Source organism: Diadema setosum, chromosome 1, assembly GCF_964275005.1.
Source record: "Diadema setosum chromosome 1, eeDiaSeto1, whole genome shotgun sequence".
Lineage (NCBI taxonomy): Eukaryota > Metazoa > Echinodermata > Echinoidea > Diadematoida > Diadematidae > Diadema > Diadema setosum.
The window spans coordinates 12020386-12045468 of NC_092685.1; the positions used below are offsets into that span (position 1 = coordinate 12020386).

Consider the following 25083-nt stretch of genomic DNA (forward strand, 5'->3'; position numbering starts at 1 on the left):
CCACTTTGAGTGACATTTTCCCACCCTTTGACAGGTCTGATATAAACAACAGTTTATAATTGCTTCGTTCCATCTCAACCCAACTGGAGGCTAATGATAACAAAGTTGGCCAAAGGCTGACCCTTGCCCTCTGACCATTCACCTATCAAGAGATAGTTATTCTGCATATAACACAGCATGCCGTGTAGGTCAAAATTCTTATAAAATTGGATGATTCATGAGAAAAATATGTCTTGAAATTTCTGCAACTGGCAAAAAGTTTATACCTTGCACTTGACCTTTGACCCTTATCAAATCCAGTCCAAATTCAAGTTTAAGCATTGCTAAGTAGCAATGCGCACTTGAAATCATGCTTAGATGGAATATTTGATAAAACATGACAACCAATTCAAGGAGTCATAACACATTCTTCTCCGCGTTGCCTCAGTAAACTGCATTCTTTCTTGCTTTTTCCTTTATCCTGAACCCCCCCCCCTTATGTTTTAGTAGTCATCCAGTATACTAGTACATTTCTCAGTTTAGTAGCTGTTTACATATCAATAGATAGATGTATTTTCAGCCAAGGTGGCTGATTCCTTTATTCTCATCTGAAAAGAGAGAGAGAGAGAGGACATAAATAGATCATGGGAAACAAATGCGCACAGAATAATAAATCCCTAGCTATTCCAGGGCTTGAGGCTTGAGGTGTTGTATTTACTTATTACACGGATTGCTGTTTTATTCGTCCTGCATAAATCTGAACTTAGAGGATTTGTCTTTTTTCCATATCTTGCTAAAGGGCATATTTAGGGTAGCAGACATCATGAATATTTCAATGAATTGTAAAAATTTAGATACAATTTTACCAGACACCACTGAATGCACAGAAAGTTTACAGAACAACTTTTCTTTTTTTTTTTAAAGAGCTAAACATGGAAAAATGCTAACTTCCTTTTTAATGTACTACAGTATATTCTCCACTTTTTTTTTCCAATTGGCAATTTTAATTTTTCACTGCCATGCATTCTCTTCAAAGTTTTTTTTTTTTTTTTTCTATGATGGCAATCTGTCCCACAAACTGGTTTTCTTCTACCAACTTTTCTTCTTCGGTCTAGCAATCCGGAGGTCTCGGGTTCAACTCCCGATGGAATCCCATTTTCTTTGCTCACTTTTCCACTAATAATTTATATTCTTTCTGGACAGTTTATTCTGTCTTTATTTGTTACAAACTCAAAAAAAGCTGCATCACTTCAGTGATCCCTCGCATTTATCCCCAAGTTGAATTATCCTTCAGCCTTAGCCCCACCGTTGGTACCGGACTTTCCTTAGAGCCCACTTTCTGTTTACACTTGTTTTTGCCAAAGTGGGATAGTCCCACCGATAATCCCGTACTATCTGGCCCTGCAAAAAAGCAGGGTTAGCACCGCAATTGCGGTGCCAATTACAAGCAAGTGAGTGTAAACAGAACGAAAAAATAATCCGGGGTTAAGCTACGGAGACGAAGTCAAGTAATCAAGTGCTGCCGGTGCGTGCGTGTACAATGTACTTGTACAGTGCACAGCGTAAAAATCACGAATATTCATGTGGTTTGGAAAGTACGGGACTACGAAATACGAGTGTAAAAAGGTCAGTTTTCTCCTCAGCCCAGGACAAGAGCTTAATAGTACGGGATTTACTGGGAGTGTAAAGAGATAAAAAAATTGGTACGGAACTAACGATAGTCCTGGGTCAGAGAAAGTACGGGGTTAAGAAACACAAGTGTAAAAAGGGCTAAAGGAGTGTGGTACATGATGCACACTTTGTTTAATATACACACACACATCAACAAAGGTGACTGAGCAGACAACTGCTGCTGGGGTTGGGATGATCAATACAGTCTTGCTCAGAGGACATGTTCACCCAAATTCACATACATGTGTGGATAAAGTGAATGCAGCAATATCAGTAGAACACATTGTAGTGAAAGTTTGAGGAAAATTGGATAATCCGTTGAAAAGTTATAAACACACAATGTACATCATTTACTACGTGTACATCTGAGTAAACTTGTCGCACATGTACTAGTGGATCATAGCCAAAGCGAACAGTCCGTCCCAAAAACTGGACACAAACTAAGGAAATCATGAATTTACAAGTTTACCAAACTTTTTTTTTTAATAATAAAAGGATCTATGCAATGCATTTATGCTGTCAGTGCATAATCATATGTTCTTGGGCAGCACAATTCAATTAAACCATTGAGGATGAGTCCCAAGTATACTTGGGCAGGTTTCTATGGAAAATGCGTGTTGCAGGAAAATCAGCCCGTCGTCAATGGGTTAAGGAAGCTGCTTCATACTAGTAGTTCTTACCAAAGATTTCAGGCATACACATGATATCATTCATCATACACACATACTGTAGATGATGTGTACATATTGTACGGTGTTACATTGGTAATATGTTTGTTTTTAGTCTTTCAATTAACATGGAGCGACATTTCACTTTCGGAACTACTCAAGCCCTTCCTTACACTTTGGCTTTCTCTATCATTTTGGAAAATCTATCTCTGTAATAGTCCTAGCATTTCTAAGATCATCTGCAGCCCAGGTGTCTGTATTTGATGAGGGAATGATAAGGAAATCTAGTGGGCAGCACGTGAAATTGTAGAATGTTTCCCTCCTCGCAGTCTGTCTGTGCTTTGGATTCCACTCAATGTGCATGTAAGCCGACCCCCAATTTGCAAGTTCAGCGCGTGTTCCTCCTGGAAAGCGACATGAAGCAAACCCGATGGACACACCAAAACTGGCTACCACTCAGACGCCAGGACTCGGTACGAATCAAATGGCTACCGTCCTCCATGAATATTCAGTAGCCGTGTAATTCGGCCTCCAGCAGGGTGCAGTCTGTCCCTGTATCTCAATCGGTAACCCAATACCATCACAAATGCTGTAAGAACCCTATGTCTTACACAGTTTTCTTTCCAAGAAGACGACGACGAGCCAAAAAATTGGATGATGACAACGCTGTCTCATTTTCTAATAGAAATGGCGTCACATGATGGAGTCAACCTAATAACATTACCCATTTTATGAGATCCATGTCAGGCATAACATCCCATCTATCCAATGTTGCTATATTCCTCAATCCTCCTCTTAAATTTATGGCCTGAACCACTATAAAGAATTGCATCAATCCCTATAGATACATGTAAATCCTCTTAATCAAGCTTTCTGAGTTTTTTTTTTTTCGCCATCAGAGATCATAATACTTTTAAATAGACTGCAATGTAGCCCATGCAATTAAATCTCATTCAATCTGTTCTTACAGTGTACATTGTACATTATACAGTTTGTATTTGTATGAATTTGTTTGTTTGTGATGATAGTAGAAAGAATATTCAACATCCCTTTGCAATCACAATTGAAATATGCTAATTATATTTCATTAATACAAACAACGGAATAAAAAACCTTCCTACCAGGTGACAAAGGTCAAGTGATGCTGCAAAACTCTGGATCAATAATTAAATGTGAAGTGAGTTTGATCTGATGTGCACCTCTATTAATGCACATTTTTTTTTTTTATCTATATTTTGAGGACAAAAATCAAACCATGGTTCACATAATAATGTCTTTAGTGCTTTACACACATACGGTGTACATGCAATTGTAGTGTAAGTGAAAACATACTGAAAACATGATAACATCATTTCAAATCAATGCAGTTCTCCACCACTTTTATGGCATAAACAAACAATTTGGCACAAATGAAAAAGTCATCTGTAGTATCCTAAGTATGAAGTAAGAGCAGACATTTTCAAGCTGCAAAAATATATCCTGCAATGGTGCTATCAAAACAATCTACAATATAATGTACATGTGTACTGGTACACAACCTACTTGCAACCCATAGCAAAGTTACTGATGTCCACAGCCAACATTATAACTGTAATGGTATGTATTACTTTAATGCCTGACTTACAGACACACAGACACACAGACATGCACACACACACACACACACACTTTCTCACATGCACACAAAAAGATATACAATATGTATTTTACATTGTATATTTTTTTAGGGTTTTCTGAAGGCAAGTGCAATGTCAGTGTGGTCATGAATTATTGAGTATGTATAAACTGTGGGTGTATCAAGGTCAGCAGGTGCAGGGGAAACTGTGCCATCACAGTATTATAATCGCAGTTCTTTGCACTGTCAATTTTTGTAATGCAATTATTTGATAATCTATGCAAAGTGACACAATTGGAGCAACAAATTCAAACAGTATTTCCAAAGAAAATTGCACGAGATACTATATAGAAAGAAAAAAAAAACAAAACCCACACAATATTTCTTTGGGCTCATTCATACTGGTACAGATTGTACAGCTGTACATGACGGGATACAATTGTATCACAACATGAGAAAAAATGTAAGACAAGTTTGCATTTATAAACTGAATTCAATATCATTCATAATTCTGACTACAATCAGCATTTACAAACACTTTCTTTAAGGATGAAAAAAAAAATCATTAATTCCTATATATTTTCTAAAAATGAATAAAGCTATGAAAAAGGAGCAATTTGCTTGCCCTCTGGGAATTTTCAAGAACATTGCATGGGGACCTCATGTCTACCATGATATAAAATGACAGGTCCTACCTCATTACATCACTACCCTTGTCTGACTCTATCATTTCCAACTCACATTCACATGTACAATGAAGTGGCCCCTCTGCGTCTCTGAGCCAGATGACGGTGATACTGAGTGTTGTGTGTCCCCATGATTTATTCATTAGAAAGCTAATACACAATTAAGAGTGGCAGGACAATCATTGAACGTCACACCGATGTCGGATGTCGCAGAATCTACAGTAGCCTCCGGGGGTTGTTATCCTTTTCATTTTGGTTTGTTTGTTTTGCTATGTTTTTGTTTTTCATGCAGATAGGTGTAGCACTCTTGATATTTGATGCCTGGTTGATAATGGGCATTATACAGCACTCTTGTCCGCTTGAACATTTGAGTAGTGTCCAATTCCCAATCTGGTCAAACAGGGTATCGACCAGACTTATCCGACGGAAAATGTGTGAAGAGGCGTCCCTCAAGGAAAACCGTAAAGGGGTCCCGTAGACAGAATGTGTGAAAAGCAATTTTTACAGATCTATACATTTCAAGCAGCATCGGACAGCAATACAATAAATGTAAAATTTCATAAATTGCTTTCATCTATTTGAACTTTAGGGAAAGGAAAAGGTGAAATACTTTTCTTCAATTCTCATTAGAGAAAATAATTCGTGACTCTCCCAAATATGTGACGGGTGAAAGGGTACTTGCCTAGGTATCAAACTACAACTTATTATCATACAGCCATATAGGGTAGGTAATACAAATTGGCACTTCTCTATGATGAGCACTGGACTCTTCCAAAACTGACTAGATAGGTAGAATTAAAATGATGCACACTTTCAAGCAAAACCTCTTGGCTAGATTGGACATGAACTTTTAATATAATAAATATTTTTTTTTTGACAGTTTGACTTCAGTAAGCCATCTGCGATGACAAATTTTTACTGATCTGAAACTGCTGTTTCACTGTGTTTTACAAATTTAAATCTCTCCCTGGCGTACTTTCCTTTATTCTCAGTGTTTTGGAGCACACATACATCATAGAAGCAGGCAGCTGCCCCCGTCCTACAAAGTGTAAATGTGAAAGTTTGAGCAATGGCAGTATGTTCAATCATTCATGAAAGCTATTGCCAATTAATAATGCATGTGAGAGCTAACGGATTGTCTATGATCTGTTTTAGCACTACCGTAGACAAGATGCTCGGAAGTGGGTAAATCCTTTTGTATAAATGTGGCATGTGGATAGGCTACATGTCAAGGAAGGATTTCCTGCTTATATGCTGGCCACGTGGGTCAACGGATCGCTCTCCTCATGAAAATGACACATTTGTACAGTGACAGATGCGAATCTCATGACTAACAAGAGCATCCTCCTGAATTTATGTCGTTCCAGCTGCATCTGTCTCTATTTCGAAGCAGGTAACTGATGTGATCGCAGAGACTCAGTAAAAATGCAACATACAACTTTGTAAACAATGTGTAATGTACATCGCATGTCTGAGTATAAGCGTTTCACTTAGAAGATCCTCTTATAAAAGATGTTTAATAACCCAGAGTATTTGCAACAGAACTCCATACTGAAAATACATGATCATTAACCTTGGTTTACTGCCACATAATCATACATTTTTTTTTTTTTTTAACAGGATGTCAAACCTACTTGGCGAAGCTACTTAAACTGTTATGTACGCTTTATAGAGAATTTTACAGTTACTTTCCGATATTTGCAACTACTAGTTCAAAACTCAAAGGCTAATGAACAGATCAACATACAGGCTGTAAGGCATAATATCCAAATCACTGTCATCAGTACTTGAACCCATAGCATGGTTATCAAAGGGAATGACGGGAATTGACATGGACACACTGTATCAAACTTGCCTAGTCAAGTATTCTACCACAGATTGGCATGTCATACCATCACTGCATGTGACTGGTCGATACTTACACCCACCAGTGCACAGCGGCTTGTGGCATTGCCCGGTCCAGTTTATTTTATATGATTATCATACCACTGAGAATTGAACTTTGCCTAACCCAGGGTCAAAAAGTCAGATCGTCCCTCTTTGCCAGATATTCTTACAACTTGGAAGCATCATAAGACACTTACCACCCATAACTTATCAACAGGGCTGGGTATACAGCAAACATTTGTTCTCCCCCCCCCCACCCCCCCCCCCCAACACACACACACACCATACAAAGGTCATGTGAATCAACATGAACAAATCTGACATCACATTTTGGAAAAGAAGCAGATTTTCAGGCTTTGCATTTTAAATTCATGCTCCATATCACACGGCAACATTAACAAGGAAAGATGACAATAAACCCTTACCTGCCCCCTTTAGGCTTTTAATTAATACTCATATGCATGCATATATACACACCTACTTTCAATATTGGAACAATTGTCATTTTAAAATACATCAATACATTAAATTAATATTCCCATTATTATCTATGTTGTAGATATAAGACGTTTTAGGGGTGCATTAAAAACTTGTATTCTTGTCCGCTTAATATCGCTTGGCAAATACGAAAGAAAATTGCACAAAATGCATACATGTACATGCCAATGTATTAATTCCTCATAGGCTACCGTTGTTAGTGGCTCTGCAATGCGCACCGTATTTTGTCTCATCTGTTGCATGAGTGCTGCTGAGTGCTTCAACGCTTGCTACTGTACGAAGTGCATGAATGTCACAAATGTACACACAAGTAGTTATGTACATGTATCAAGGCTGTATGCATGGTTGTTTAATGTGTATGTACACAGGGTGACCAGATTAATGGAGAACATTCTATATGATATAGATATAGTACATACAGGCTGACCAGATCAGTGGAGAATTTTCTACATGGTATACAATGTAGCTACAGTACATGGATGCATGTGACAGGAAATACATTATAGCTCACTCAATCTAGAATGATTTAACCCATTCCAGAAAATTCTAGGAAGTGCTGGCTGAGAGAGGCACTGCCCTTGTAACCCAATGTGATTGGTAGTTAATTTTGGCAATGATGTTATGCACATATTTAGGCAGTGAGTCATCCAGGATTCCTGGAATTTGGACTTGCTAGTATGTTCAGGTATGTGGCCCCAGGTTGGAGAAAATTACAGAATGTACTAGAAAGGGGTGAGTGGATAGTATATAAGCAGGAGAAATTCTGAGGTAGGCAGAGTACCCAACACCTCTGCTCTGAGAGTTACGTCACTTCTGGCTCTGAAGCGACTTGTTATAGTCAGTCCTGTGTTACCTGCTGACCTGCTATACAAACTGTGTTTGTGGAGATAAGGCCTGGGAGACAGTTTGCCTGCAGAGAATTAATTTGCCTACATTGGAGAGAGACTCCATATTTTAGTGTCAACGGACATTATTACAGCAAAGCTGTGACGGGCTGGATTCCTTGCTGGACATTATAAAGTGAATCATCATTCAACGCATCAACTGGACGTGGTCGTCACAACGTTTGGATTTTGCACGTTTCGCCGTGGACATACACCTTGTTTATCGTGGACTTTACCCTGGATTTATAAAGTGGATTATTGCAACCAGTGCCTTTGGAGTTACGTCGGAGGAACCATTCATCGGTGCGTCAAGGATCATTCATCGGTGCATCGAACATCGTATCTGGACACTGTCAAAGGATTACTTGCTTTCAAATTTGGCTGTAAGTGATTTTACTACCGATTTATAACTGTTTTATTGATCATTATTGTACTGATGTGAAAACCGATTACGAGTCTGTACCCACAATATCACTGTTAATAAACCGCCTGAACATCAGTTGATTGTTTCTTTTGTGCGATCATTCTCAGAGTGATTTTGGTCGTAACATGAACTCTTGTTAGAATTCACAAACACGTGAACATCTTGCTACAGACGGAAGTGTGAATAACTCCTTTTTCAGCACAGAGTTGACTTAGCAAAGTCTAGTAGAAGTACAATACTTTTTTTGACTTCTCTAGTGGGGATGGATAATGATTCTGTTGGATGGATTTAACTCATGGAATACCAGGGATTATTATCCATACAGAGGATTTTTAGAGCCCAAACACAAGTGTTATTTTGTTGACGCACCTCATAACCTCCGACCCACTTAGAAAGTTTGTTGAACTCGACCAACATTTTTTGCCGAGGCGACCAATATTTAAAATATTGGACGACAAGAGGGGGATTCCCCAAAGTTTTTATAAACTGCACCGTGATTGGTTGAGAAATACAAGATCATCCGAAATATGAAGTAAAAACGTCTGTGATTGGTCAATCACAAATTAACTAAAATATCATTTTTTTTCTAAAATTCTGTGTTTATACAAACAAATTTCATATATTAATTAGTTTGAATTGTTTTTCAAATTTTTTCAAACAATTTTTCATAATATCACTTTCATAACAGGAAATTAAATTTAGATTTGATGAAAACAAGTTGCATTTTTTGTGCAGGCGACGATCGATCAGCTCAACGCTACTGCTAGATACAGTAGCTCGCGATATACAAATACATGTTATAGCCGGCCGCCGCTTGCATTTGCAGGCATGTTACGTTATGTCAATGTGTTAATTCGATCTTTCACGATCTACGGTAGATGTGATGTGAATTGTGTCTCAGATCTCGGATACAAGAACATCTAATTCTGGTCTAAATTAGCTAGATCTCGGCCTAACAGTAACATGGCGGCTACTATGGATAGATCTACAGCTCGTCGGAGATTTGCAGATCTGGATGCAGAGGATTATGAAAAACTTCTAAACAAAAAAAGGTTGTAGTACAGTAGGAGACCATACAGCACTCAGAGACAGAAAGGGTAAGTGAAAATATTCTTCGCTAAAATCCTCTGTAGGATAATAATGATAATATTGGATGTCCTATTTTCGGTCAATACAAGGAAATATTGGACTCGTCTTCGACTCGTCCAATATTTGTGCATAGCTCGTCCAATATTTCCTTGTATTAACCTCAAGGCCATCCAGTATTACATAAATATTGCACTTGTTTAATAGGGTGAATATTGCACTCATCTTTGATTCGTGCAATATTGGTCTTAACCCATGCAATATCCCCTGGTAACCCATTCATATCCATCCAATATAATATGAAGATCGACACTATGGTAATGAACAATGAGTTCACTTGTTGTTGGTTTTTTTTTAAGTCATCCTCTCAGGGGTGAGAGGGGTAAACATTTCCTCGAGATCCTACGATAATGTTACGATGCTGCAGATGAAAACTCCGTCACTGTAAAGCAATGGGGAGAATGCAGTAGGACAGGAACTGATATCATCTCAGCGTCACACAAAAGATGACTCATACAGTTAAAGTGCCATTTCACACCGTGGGATCCAGGATGACTGTTTATAAAACAGAGATAAATTTGACCAACAGAATGACAGAGTTTTCATCAGGGCTAAGAATGAGAAAGTTTCAGGGAATTTAAAAGTATAATGTTTTTACAGCAAACTGATAATGACCTCAACCACATCATATAATAACTGTGAGGTGATAACATCAACTCACAATTCTCATACTGGCTTTAATAGGCACCAAAAAAAAGAAAAATCTTAATCGTATATTTGTTTTCATTCTTTACTCAATAAGTCAGCAACTACAACCCCTCCTTCCATACAGTCACCACTGTCAAGTTACAGCAGTCACTGCACCACAATATTTTTCACAGATTTTCTCCTTGATTTCATAAAAGGAAGCAGTGATGATCTGTGTGTATAAATGGCCAATGGTATACTTGTGAGGCTATATTCTGATGTGTGACATCATCACCTCAATAAATTTATATTTTTGCGGCATGAACTTTTCATAAATTGGAGCCAACGGCCTTTTTTGTGGCATGAAATTTTTGCAAATTGCCACTGGCATCAAATGCATAGTGTAGACAAAAATTTTCACATGAATTTAATTTCACATATCTTGGCTCTCGCAAACACTTCTGGTTTTACAGTACCCTATGGTTGGTGGTGAGCCTGCTAATGTCACAGTTTCATGAAGACATGTGAAACTTCAACATTTCAGAACTTCCTTTGTGTGTGTGTGTGTGTGTGTGTGTGTGTTTGAGGCACTTTTCTGATAAAACCTTTTCAATTCTGCTTGCTTGGTTTTACTTCAATCCTTCATGTGAACTTGAAAAACGTGTTGAATTTAAACACATTTATAATCAACTAGAGATTGTAATTTGTCATCACTGACAAATTATGGTGATCCGATTTTTTTTAAAATCAATGATTCGAGTCCTGATAGTGCAAAGTCTCAGCTACAGCATATTAAAATCTGAGAGGAATTCACTGAAGCATAAGTAAGATAGTGCTCGATCAAGAGAGTCATGTCAATTTTCACATCTGAAAAAATTCCCTCCCATAGAGATAACACGTCATAGCAAAGATAGAAAAAGAAGTACATGACCTTTGATCCCACTTTGCACAGACAAGATGGCATCTGAGCAAAAAGTGATTATTTTATGAAATGATCCCTGTAACATGGTCTTTACGTGTGCAAAATACGGGAAAGATAGGACATGTATTCACCAAGATACAGGATGAAACATCTATGACCTTTGACCCTAATTTACATACCCAAGAACCACCTTTACACTCTCAAGATGGCACCTGAGGAAAAAGTGGTTAATTTGTGAAATGATTCTTGTGACATCGTCTATAAGTGTGCAAAATATGGGAAAGATAGGACAGGTATTCACCAAGATACAAGATGAAACAGTTATGACTTTTGACCCTTATTTACATACCCAAGATGGCGTCTGATCAAGAAGTCGTTATTTTATGAAATAATGTAGGTGACATGAACTAAACATGTGCAAAATATGGTGGTGATAGAGCATGTTTTTCTTGAGTTTTTGCAAAGAAAGTTGCGCAAAGAAAGAAATATTTCAATACATCGTTGATGAGCTTTAATTTCAACCAAGTATTTTGACGTGATACCGACATCGTGTGAAAAAAACAAAGGGCACTTATATGATAGCACAAAGTTTCAGCTACAACATATTAAAATCTAGGAGAAATTCACAGAAGCATAAGTGAGATAGTGCTTGATAAAGAGAGTCATGTCAATTTTCACATCTAGAACTCCCTCCCATAGAGATAACACGTAATAGCGAAGATTGAGGAAGAAGTACATATGACCTTTGACCCCACTTTGCACACCCAAGATGGCATCTGAGCAATTAGTGGTTATTTTGTGAAATGATCCTTGTAACATGGTCTTTACGTGTGCAAAATATGACAAAGATAGGACATATATTTACCAAGATAAAGGATGAAACATTTATGACCTTTGACCCTAATTTACATACCCAAGATGGCGTCTGATCAAGTAATTGTTATTTTGTGAAATAATGTTCGTGACATGAACTAAACATATGCAAAATATGGTGGTGATAGGGTATGTTTTTCTTGAGTTTTTGCACAGAAAGTTGAAGAAAGAAAGAAATATTTCAATACATCGAAGATAAGCTTTAATTTCAACCAAGTTTTTTGACGTGATCCCGATAACGTATGAAAAAACGAAGGGCACACTTACGATAGCCCTACGTCTCAGCTACAACATATTAAAATCTTAGAGAAATTCACCGAAGCATAAGCGAGTTAGTGCTCGATAAAGATAGTCATGTCAATTTTCATTTCCATAAAAATTGCACTCCCATAGAGATAACACGTAAACTGGTCAAATTTGACAAGGTTACCTTCAATCCATTTTTTCGAGGTGATGTCGTCATCTAATCAAAATTGTGTAATTACATTAATGAAAGAGCATTTAATAAGCTACAACATATTGAAATTTAGGTGAAAATTGACAAAGGATAAGTGAGATACGCTCGAGTAAACTTGAAACTTGATGACGTCATTTTGAAAATTTACGTTTTTTACTTCATTAAGAAATCTGATATCTTTTAATCATTTTGTCAGCACAGCCAGCCCATGAAATGACATGTGTAATTCATCAGCTTTCAGAATTTGTAAAGAAAATGGGGGGTCACCGTCCATCCTGACGAGTAAAATCCGATTTAAAATTGGCGGTTTTTTGGCATACTTGCACTGTATATCGCCATTGACGCGCGCGAGGAATTTCAACTTTGACGGGCCCGTTTGACGTCATATTGAGTCGGATTGACTTGAAACTTGGTAGAAATATTCCTTGACATTTCAGAAATATATTCCGTGTGATAAAACGGGAAATATCTATTGCATATGATACGCGTCCGTCGATTTTTTTTGAAATGCTGTAAATGACCTGAAACGTGTGCAAAACAATTTTAAGGTTGATTAGAGCATATTTAAATTTCAACGCGCGCGTACGCGCTCGTTTACTATGAACGTGACTAAATTTTATGAAATATATCAATAGAACTTGACTTGAACTATATGATATTCTAATTTCATTGAAAAATTCCATTCCATTAATGAGATATTAATGTAAACGTGATTTCAGATAATGACGTCATAATGACGTCACGGTTGACTGATCACATTGATACACTAGATCTGTCGTCCTTAGGACATGATACATATATGGTATAAGTTTGAAAGTGATAGGTGGGGGACTTTTTGAGTTAACCTCTGCACAAGATTTGAGGAGAAAGAAATAAAGAAGAAGAAGAAAGAATCCGTACAGATACAATAGGTGATCCGAGAGGATACTCGGATCACCTAATAATTGTGTAATGATATCAAATTCTGCTTTTTGAAGCCTATAGAGTCACTGATGGCTACATGTACCTACACAATAAACAGATTATTCCTCACAAAATCAACGACCCTTTTTCATTCTTATCAAATGAGAATAATTCTTGTTGCATTGTAGTTAAGACTATATCATGAAACAGGAGTGTACAGACAATTTAGACATGCCATGACGGCAAGCTTATCACTTGTAGATATCTACATCTCCATTAGATTTCAACATCTCACATCATACGCAGCAAAGACATGATAATTTTAAGTTTCAATATCTTGCAAAGGAGATTTCTCATACAATTAAAGAAAATATAACTATCAACAGATGTGAAAATCAATCAGAAACATTTGTAAACTCTCCAGTTTACCTGCTTTGACCACTCCCTCAAAAGTGCACAGTGAAATAATTGCTCATGTCATGAATATCCCTTTAAAAAGTATAGAGCATGGCACATCCTTCCAAGAGCATGCTACTGCATGGCATGAGATTGTGATCACATTCTTAAGTGTTTACTTACAGAGCATTCCTTGTGTCTGGAACATCTCTATCCATTGGCAGCTTATCGCTCTCTACTTGGTTGAATTTATTTCTCGCGTAGGCATCACCGCCGGGCCTCACTTTTGTTTTCTCAATGTATGACGTGGCGTCAAATAATCGCCATGATTTGTCCTTTTCGAGCACTAAATCTGGACTGTTGATGTCGCCTAAGTGTGCAGGTATATCGGCAGCATCAAATTTCAGTCTCCCTTTTCTTGAGTTCTGGAAGAGAAAAAAAAAATGGGGAGAAAGGAAGATGGAGTCAGATACTGATGTGACATTTGATATTTCTCAACACGAAAGTAAAAAGATAGTTAGGCCTAATTGGGAAAGTCAGCAGCAAACTGTCAGACGGGCTGTATTCTTGGTACTCATCCAGGTTCTTTTCTGCAATCCCTCCCCCCCCCCCCCCACATCCACATCCCCTAGCAGTCTAAACAAACTATTCCAATTTTATTTACACTTTCTTCAAACAGATATTAATGGAGTTCTGACATGAAACATATCCTCAAATGCAATGCTTGATTCTCAGTGGTCATAGCCATGACTTTATTCACCATAAGAAACAAAAAATATTCAGGAAAAGAAAGAAGAAATATCATAATTACCAAGTTTTCTTACTGAATATGTTCTCATAATAGTATAACAAATGCTACTTCAGAAAAAAAAGTACAATATTTCCTTGTCAACTGCTCTGCTCTCTTACATTAGATTCAGACGGCTGGACTTGTAGAGAATACAGTGCAGGCCTACATACTGTGTCAATGCCGTCATCATACACATATGGTTCACATAGGAAGTAGTTCAAGTGCAACCTACAACCGCGGAATAACACATTTGGACAGCGGCAATCTTGTTAAATGACTCGGACTGCCTTGTCACACTGGGAAGCACCCCGGAGTCTAGCCCCGTCTGGGAAGACTGCTGGAGGGAGTCAGAAGCATTGGCCTTCACGGACAGCTGTTCATTGTGTACGGGTCTTAGTTCACGCCAAATGCGATAAAGGGAGGAAAGGGGACAAATAATCCACCGGTCTTTCTAGACAGGTGAATTTCGCATGCAGGCAGGTGCATCACAGAGGAAAGGGTTTTGACAGTGTGTGCACAGCCTAAACTATAGCATCCCATAAAAGACTCGTCTCAAAGTGATAAGGCATACAGTGGATGACAAGGGAATGAAATGTCGAGAGCTCTGTGATGTACAAACAGCCATCACTTTGGTTTGGCGGTCCTGTTTAACAATGTACCGTGTCTTATGTGGGGGCAATTAGAAAGGGCATTGAGAAAGGCCTCAAAGTAACTGGCTCTAGGCTGATTGCAAGTACTTGCTGGTTAATCAAAATTATAGAAATGAAAATCATTTGGGCAGTTTGAGACCATAGCTTGAGAGTAACTGGCTGCTTTATACTTGCTGGTTAATCAAAATTGTAGAATGGGCTTTAAAATCTCTGCAGTTTGATTGGTTAATTATCATGCATTGATTTTTACTCATCCACACTGAGCCATGGGTCTAGTAAAACCCGAACGCATGGCCATGCGTCTGGTAAAATCTCAACGCATGGCTCAAGCCTTGGGTAGTGTTGTACATGTAGGTGTACCAGACACATGATGTGGAAAAAGGTTGTATTTCATGAATTGACAGGTCCATTTTATAAAACGAATGATGCACAGGCCTATTTTGTGGATCGGTGAGAATTGGATGCTCTAGTCTACAGTAAATACAGTGTAACTTTAGAAACTGTTCAAAAGTTAAAGGGACTGTACAGTACTGGTTGAGGTGGGGATTCATGTTTTGAACATTCCTAAGTGAGATAATGAAAAGCCTCTTATGAAATATGAAAGAGCATGTAATTTTAAGAAGGATTCAACGTTTATTTGATGAAAATTGGTTTTCAAATGGCTGAGATATCCAAAAAAGTGCTAATAATAAAAGGCGACATGCCACAAGTATTAGGATCTCTTTGTGTCACCTTGTTTTTGGATATCTCAGCCCTTTCAAAACCGACTTTCATCGAATAAACTTTTGATACCCCTTAGAACTGCATGCTCTTTGACATCTCATAGAGTGGTTTCTGAATATCTCGCAAAACGTTAAAGTAGAAATTCAAAGAGCACGAAACACAAATTTGATAAGAAAAAATTGAATTTGAACATCTGTCCTACGTGTACACAAAATATCGAGAGAAAAGAACAATCCCAACTATTTTTTATTAATTATTGAAATCGGACGAAAAAGTGAACCCGAAATGCCCCGATGAACGGTCTGCCGATACCCCTTCCAGATGACGTCACGCACTGGATTGGTACTCTGAAAGTACACGTTCGCTCCATAGACTACTACCGTGAATTGTTTTCAGTGTTGTGTTTAGGAGCCTAGCAAGTCCAATTATTTAGTTTATTAGCAGTTTTCTTGCATGTCTCCTTGTAGTTCACAGTTTTTCCTTACATTTCATCCTCATAAAGTATGAAATTTGTGAATGCTAGCGGCGCATAAAAGAGATTTCTTTCAGACGTTTTTGTCCGCATTTCGGTTCCGTGCCTTCAAAAAGTAGATCCGGTCACAGCAAGCTGGATGGTACGTCTCGCTCTCAGCTGGTCTGCATCGGCTGTTTGGTGTTCACTTCTGACCGCGCGTTATTGATTTGTGTTATTTTTATCTTGAATCGCGCACTGTGCTCGGTATCCACATGGAGCACGCACAACCAGTGACTACCCGACTCATGTAGGCAGCTAACGGCGAGCAGAAAATGACAGTTTTTTTTTTCTGCTGTCGCGATTTTCTACTGCCAAAATAGGCTAATACATCGTATTGGAATAAAAACTTTGTTCGATATCGATGAGCGTTGATGTGGCATCGTAATGCAATACCCGGGCTTCTTCAAGTAAGTCAGTGTTCGACAGTTGTTGAAATCGTGACATCGCTAAACAGTAATTAGTTTTGGGCTTGCGTGTGCATGATTTCATGGGTTTGTTGAAGGGAAAATGTGGAGAAAGAAGGTGGCTTCAAAATTATTTGCCTGCCCGATTCGGGCAAGCATTTTTATCCTTGTTCAGAACACTTGTACGACTTTGATTTTCACTTGCCCGAGCAATCGGGAAGTGCTTATGTCCGCCCTGCTATTAGACCTTGCTCGCCTAGTATTGTACCTCCTTGGTCTGACCGGTTTGAGGTCAGCAACTATATAGTCAGGCGCAATGGCGTGATAGCTATCATAGCAGATGTCATTTACGGAAGTTTTACGAGCGTGTGCACACTGGTGAAGCAGTGATGTAATTACTCGCGAAAACACCGAACCTTGTCGATGTCGAAGATTCCACTCCTTCTCTTCCCACCTCCCTGGTCAGAATCTCGTATAGTCGTACAGTATTACAGTATCGGGCGCGAACGTAAACAAACACACGTGGTTACGCAAAGCATGGCAATTACGAGTAGTTCACGTCTATGTTCCTACGCCAATGAAAGTACTTCCATGACTTGGCTAATCACGTAACAGGCCAGGCACGCAGGCAGTGAGGATGGTGGTGCGGCGAGCGGCTACCAATGCGGATCGGAGCAGTAGAGCCACTTCACCGCGGATTAATACAAGCACATACTGCATGCGAGCAATCGCGAGCTACGAGACTGGGCTGCACAAGTTGGTATCTCGATCCTCGTTTTAAAATCTCTCCTATTTTGATATTTCGCCATTTTTCGTAAGTCTGCTTGTTATTGTCAACATCAACATGTCTTAGATTATCAATCCTGTCACGGACATCCTCATGATTTCCAATTAAACGCTTCATATGACCAGCGAAACTTGAACGTGCTAACATTACAAACGTAAGAAAAATAAGATTACCTAAGTAGCTTGAATTCCTGAATATTGACGAAAATATCTGTAAGAATTACAAAAAATCGAGAGAGAAATGTTTCTTCATTACTATTAAACCATAAAAAGTTATATTTCGTTCAATTCGACTTTTACATAAGGAAATAAAATGCAAAAGAATCAGGTTGTACCTCCGTTAACATTGTACACACATTCACCGGGCAGAGTCCGCAAATCCAGTGCGTGACGTCAGGCGAAGCGGGCATCTTTCCTGACGAATTGGCCCTTATCAGGCTCCAGAAAATCGCAGTTTTTCGTGAGCGTTTACTTCTTTCTAGCAACGCGAAAGCGAGGTAACAAAATTCCATTGCCTTCTATGTCTTCTGAGCTTTCTACTGATGCCTAAATTGCAGAATTTAATGATCTCTTTGAATGTCTACTTTAAAAGCTAAATCCTCACCTCGACCAGAACTGTACACACCCTTTAAACTTGTGCATCCAATTCTAACTAATCCACTCTGTCCTGTGCATCATTTGCATAAATGACCATTCAGCCAATGGTACTAGTACTTGAAACACCTATGACACTCTCATGCTGTACGGAAGGATAGTCCCTAACACTGAAGCTGTGGTCTCAAACTGCCAAAATGATTTTCGTTTCTTTCTCAACGTGATATGCCACCAAGTTAAGAGCTACCAGCATTTTATACTGGGGTCATTTTATCATCTACTCAGTACAGTGTATAATATGAATTAGCAAAATGTAATATCAGAATCTGAACAATAATTGTGACTCACAAGCACACACATTTCATCGGCAACTTGTTATAAGAATACTAGTTCAAAGATAATAACGAATCAACATAGAGAGATATCCATATTAGCAGAACAAATTTCACTAACTGTTACATTGATAGAGAACATGTTTCTTCTTTCCTTCTTTCTTCTTTTCTTTCTTTTTTGTTGTTTCTTTTTTAAGGCTGCTGGGCAATTTTCCACATTTGAGGTACATCTATCCCATGTACCTCTGGCCCATATGACCATGATGGAATACACAATGTAAAGCCAACCATGAGCACATGAGGGAGTGAGGCTTTCATTTTGGCATCTGATCGCACCGCACTCCACTCTGGGCCTTGGAGCGGACAGGTGGTGAAATTTCGTCTCCGCGCTTGCAGACCTTTCAGGTCCGAGGTGCGGGCAGTAATGAGCGCATGTTCTACATCAGCAACAGTGCCGGATCTAGCCATGGGCACATTAAGTTTAATTTTCCTCCGTCCATCTCCGTCGCCCGGAGAAGACGTGCCCCACTATCTGGCCGCTCTCTGGTCTCACAGCAGATGGTTAATCAGTGTGCATCAGCTACTTGGAGGACAATACCAGCAGCATAATTTCTTTTTCTTTTCTTTTTTTTTAAACTTACAGTGGAATGTAACATCTGGACAAAGATTTCCAAGTAATGCTTGATACAAAGGAGTAAATACATAAAGGATTATTTTTTAATCTACATGTATACATGTGCTTGCTTTTATTTGATACTCGGCATAACACATACAATGTACACATATGACATTTAAGTCAATCAATTAATTAATTCCTTTACATCAGATACTGACTGCTATTACAAAAACAAATTTTGCTACCAGTTTCAGGCTTCATGTACAAACCTCCTAGAGAATTCACAAGATATTGCCATAAAAAGGAAAAATGTAACTGATGCTGTTTTTCAATATACACATATTATTCAGGACAAAGAGTCTACATGTATGTTGTATGTACAAAAGACCTGTGGATCTAGCCCTCAACAAAGCAGCACACTTTGCAGTGGCCCCCTCTTTATTTTTTGTTAAAAACAAAAGAAAGAAAAAGGAAAAGAATGAGTGAAAAGCCGAAATTAGCACAGAAATATTTTTTGCGCCCCCTTTTACGGAATTCCTGGATCCGCCCCTGCTTTGCCTTCACGCTTCATGGCACTCCACCTGAAGCAGACTCCAGGATTCAACGATGCAAATAAAGCGAAATACAATTTTTGGAGATTTGCATTGCAATCCAAATCTCACGAAATCTTGCAATCACTTCAGAATCATAACAAAAATTTGAAAAATAGCACAATAATTTGCACCTCAGAGAGTGTGGGAATGTTGGAGCAAGTACAATGTGCAAGTTTCAAAAAAGAAATGCATGTGAAAACCCATATCCACAGCATATTCTTTCTACCAACATTGTGGGATCGTCCCTGCACACACTGTATGACTATCTGTTTATTGAACACTTTGTGTGCCACATTTATCTTACATACATGTATGTCCATTGGTAAGTGTGTGAAATTTGTGCACATTTGGCTTATTGGCACAGAAAGGGTTAAAAAAAAAAAAAAAAAAAAATTGGTCACATGATCCTTCCATTCCTGGAACATGCAAACATGAAGGACAGGTTTCACTTTCCTTTCTAGTATATCCTACACCTGTTTAGGGATGTCAAACACCTTTAACCAAGGAGCAGATCAACATGTCACATACAGCTGTGCAGTGTATGTCAACTTATTGAAAACCCCCCCCCCCCCAACATGAACACTGCGATAGAATGCAGAGTATGTACGTAGGCCCCTAATATACAGATGTACTGTTTTTCTGCAAGTGCTTGAAGGGGATGCAAAAACTTATTCCTGTTTTTAACGTCAGGTTTATTAGTGTAAAATGTGTAAGGCTTTATCTTTGTGATTGAAAACAGTTCTAAAGTGTCACCAGGACGACATCCATGTTCAACAGTTGTGCCTAATATAATTTCACTTTTGTACAACATCTTCCCCTCCCCCCCCCCCCCTTTTGTTTCAGTATGCTTCCATGAAACAAAAACTCTCTTTTGGAGTTTCGGTGACAAATGTCCAGAAGAGAGTGAAATCTGTCATACTATATTGAACACTCCACTCTAATTATAAAAAAAAAAAGATATGTCCGGCTAGCTGACATGAAACGAATCAATAAACATGTAGACCTACATTTGTACACGTAAATAAACACAAAAATTCAGCTGATTAAAAGGTTCACAAATGGTGAGCATAATTATTCCACAACATGAGCCAGGACATTGAGTCAGGGGTAAACAGACAAGGGCTTTCTGCTGATACACCCCTCCAACTCAGCATACATTCATGTAAGCTTGCAACATACAAGGCTGTACAATGTGTGTACATACCAGTGTACAAGATTCCAGATTACTGAGTACGTGGTATGCACAGGCAGGAAACGCCAATCAAATGATGGCTGAGTTCACACATGGCAATAATATCCGCATGTTCACCTCACAATGATGAAAACTATTTCAGGCTGTTTCTACAGCTGTACAATGACCATCATAGATTGATCTTGATGAATCTATCCCCACAAGCTCTCTGTTTTAATTTTTAAAAAGAACAACATTCCACCTGTTCATAAATAATCAGAATTATAAAACCATCACACTTTCCTAAATGACTACATTTGTACCTCTGTACACTGATATTAATCATAAAATATGCAACTGCTGAACTTTGCACTTGTAGCTGATCCAGAGGTCAGAGGTCACATTCACCTGAAAATTCAACCAAAATATTCCAATGGCAACCAATACCATGTAAGTCAAAGACTTTGAGATCTTCATTCATGCTTTGCACAGTGGGAACAGAAGTCGAAAGAAAATCTAACATTTTTATACTTCACTTTATCTCCCTAGCTCATTCCTATATAGCTGCTCTTGTGACCAACTGCCATAGCACTCGTACCAGGTTAACAGAAAGAATAAAAAGAAGAAGAAAATAAAACACCCAAAACTTTCCCAGCCTAAACACAAATCTCCAGACAGGGGCAAATGATGTGCAGGTCATGAGGGTCAAATCAGCTAAAAACATGTACCGGTAGGCTGTACTGCGAGAAGTACAATGTGCAATGTACGTCAGCATCTCATCTGTGCAACCATATCACACTTGTAATGTGCTCAAAACTTGCCTGCATCGTGAGCAAGGCTGGAATTCCACAGCATTAAATCCAGGGTGGTCCATGAGGGGGTTTTGCAGCATGTTAGTTGTTACATAAAGTTTTATGCATGACATCCTGATAAGCATGCAACATCCAATGTACCATGCCCAAAATGGACAACAGAACATGATGGGGGGGGGGGGGGGGACTTCCAACAGAAACCTAGACAAATTTGCCTTCAGATTTTGGATCCTTGGTTGGGACTTTGCACACCACACTCTAGATACACACATCCCTTTTTATTAATGTCGAAATGAACTTATGAAATACCAAGAGCTAAGTACTGCAGTCTGGCATATAAGTCTGAAATGCAGTGTGTATCACCACAATTGCACAAGCATGGCTGTTTCTCCAAAACAGCACTGATAGCAGACAATTTTTACCCTTTTTTATGGTACCGGTACATACACGTACAGATGAACATATGTACAAAGAATTATGACACACACTATGGAAAAGGGAACATATCTGTATGATACATATGATACATGTACATATGATAAATAAACCTCAATCAATCAATCAATCAATCAATCAATCAATCAATCAATCAATCAATCAAGATATTTATTTATTCTAATGTATGCTGACAGGATTTTTAAGGCAAAGTTATCAACTGAAACCCATTTCCACGTCTACAAATGCTGACAAAAATAAGCTATATAACTCTGACTAAACAAATGTTATCTGAACATGCAAGATATGTGATGTAGCATCACAGGTTTTGAGTGCATGATTTGCTTACAAAAATACCCAGTATGTGCATGCTTGCTTGGTGAGTTCATAATAGCTGATCAACAAAATTATCTGCTTCTCTTACAGACTGGCATATACAGTAGCTGTGTACCAACATTCAAAGAGTGAAACAAGATAACACAAGATACATTGTAATAAAATTACAATACTTTTCAAGCTGATAGAGTAGCATTGTGTACAATGACAGTGTAATAATTGTTTAAAAAAAAAAAAATCGATGACAGGCTCTCCTAGATAAGAACTACAAGGCGTAATATCTCTATGGGATGCAATTCTCATCATCCCATGATGACATTTCCTGGAAATGTGAGCTCCAAGGGAGATCTGTGCTCACAGCTCCTGCTACACACAACACCTGATCATGAGAAACCTTACCAGCTTCAGTATAATGGTGCAAAACATTTCCTTGAAGTGATGGGATGATATTAAAGGATGATTATAAGGTTATATTTAGACTACTGAATAAAGACCTGGCAGTTGAGAGTTTGGGACATGTGGAGAGATCAATATTTCATGCTAACTTGCAAACAATACGGGTCTTTGTGCCATAGCGAACAAATTGGACTAATAATCTTCAAGTGTGATATTCAAAGTATTGCAAGTGTGATATTTTAAAGGGATCATATAGTTTTGGTTGAGACCTAATTTCAGGTTTATAACATTTTTTGGTGAGATAATGAGAAACCTCTTATAAAATATGAAAGAACATGTAATTCCACGAGGAAGTCAATGTTGATTTGATGAAAATTGGTTTTGAAATGGCTGAGATATCCAAAACAGAGCGATTCTAATAAAGTGTGGGACCCACCTTTTATTACGATCACTTTGTTTTGCTTTGTTTTTGGATGTTTCAGTCATTCCAAACCCGATTTTCATCAAATAAACTTTGCATTCCTCTTAAAACGGTATGCCCTGTACTATTTCATAAGTGTTTTCTTGGTATCTCGCGAAAAGTTAAAAGTCAAATCCCTTTAAGTATTGCATAAGGGCAATTCCACGGTAACTAGGACACAGGTGCCAAAAATTCAAAATGATATTTGTTTCAAACACCATACATTTTCAGACAGTACTTGAGTTGAAGTTTTAAGAATCATTATGTTTGTCAATAAAAGTGGCCATTTTGATTTTCAAAATGGCTGCCAAAATATGCCTATAACTGAATGGTGAAAAGAGTGGATTGTGGCATAACTTACTCTCTGTATATCCACTTTATTAGTACTCTAAACAACAATCTTTTATATGTATGCAGTTACCAGAGAAGTCTTTTACCACACAATAGAGAAAAAACGCTGGTTGCTTTAAAGAATTTGATAAAAACTTTTAATTACTTTGACAATGATGGATGTAACGTCAGTTACCAAAAACAAGGAATTTTTAACTTTATTCATCAAAGAAAGTGAGCTTTATGATGTAACTTGGGATTTCTAATGTATGCCCATATGCCTTCATTTCAATACCAGAAATAAGGATACTTGGCATACTGGAGAGTCAAAATGATCACTACAAAATGTGTAACGTCAGTTACCGAAACGTCATACACGAGTATGTAACGTCAGTTATCATGACAGTAATTATAACTGAGGCAAAATTTTTGACTCTTGGCCATTTCAATACATCTGGGAAGTCAACTTACAACAAAGAGCAGCAATCCCTTTCATAGGGAATGATGTCATTACCATGGTATGTCCATGAATATATTTTTTCCATTTTATTTTATTTCTAAATTTATTTATTCATTCATTTACCATGATTATCTTTTTTTTTTTTTGGGGGGGGGGGGGAAGGGGGCTTGAGCTTTCGATTTTTGATTCAGCACAAGTTTAAGGCTCAATCATCTGGAAGTTTAGTTTGCCACATGCAGTATATGCACTCAAATTAGTACATTCCCAGTCCTATGGGATGATAAAGCTACCAAAGTTTGTAGGCCTAATCAGTGACATGATTGTTTTTTTGTAGAAAAGGTGGTTAACGTGCAAACTTGTGCACAGCTTTATACCAACAGCTACAATCTTCACCAATGTTTGCTTTAGCCAGCATTTTTCTTTTTTTTTTCTGGAAACTTAGTGAAGTTTCTACCTCAAGGCAAATGCACAAACAGATATTTCTTCTCTTGCACTTAAATGTGTGGTGTAGTTAACATGGCGCATCTTGTATTATGGTACGTAAGGCATGTACTCATTACTGTTTGAAACTTAACACTGATGTTGCTCAAAGTGAGAGGGGATTCTAGGGTTTCAAAAAAATTGTTCATACAGTGTGTATTTGTTGATTACTTTATTCTGTTCATGCAGGGACATTTTGTAATACAATACATGATAATTATGAACAGGAAGATTTTTTTTTTTAAATATTGATCTTAGAATTCTTTCGTTGCAAAGTCCGATTTCTTGGTATCTGGAATGTATTTGCAAGCCGTGATATATCAGTGTAAAGGAAAAGAAAAACAGTTAAATTACTTCAAGCAAGGAATAAACCAATAATGCTCTTTTGACCAAAAAAGCATTTATTTTTCTTCTTCACAGAGAAATATTAAAAGTGCTTCACTTTTCATTTAGATTGATGATGGAGACCTTTTTTTTTTATTTATGGCCCTAACAATGCCTTGAAGGAGAAGGAGTAAAATAAAGAAAAGGAGAAGAAATATATCACAATAGATTTCATACATAT

The 25083-nt window shown here is 38.0% G+C and overlaps 1 protein-coding gene across 1 annotated transcript in view; it reads right to left on the reverse strand.

Annotated features, from left to right (window-relative positions):
- Positions 1-25083, reverse strand: part of LOC140234150 (polypeptide N-acetylgalactosaminyltransferase 2-like) — a 131997-nt gene that overhangs the window by 95249 nt on the left and 11665 nt on the right. Inside the window, exon 2 of the mRNA XM_072314230.1 lies at positions 13820-14061. Coding sequence (XP_072170331.1) covers positions 13820-14061 — 242 coding nt within the window. The remainder of the gene's footprint in view (positions 1-13819; positions 14062-25083) is intronic.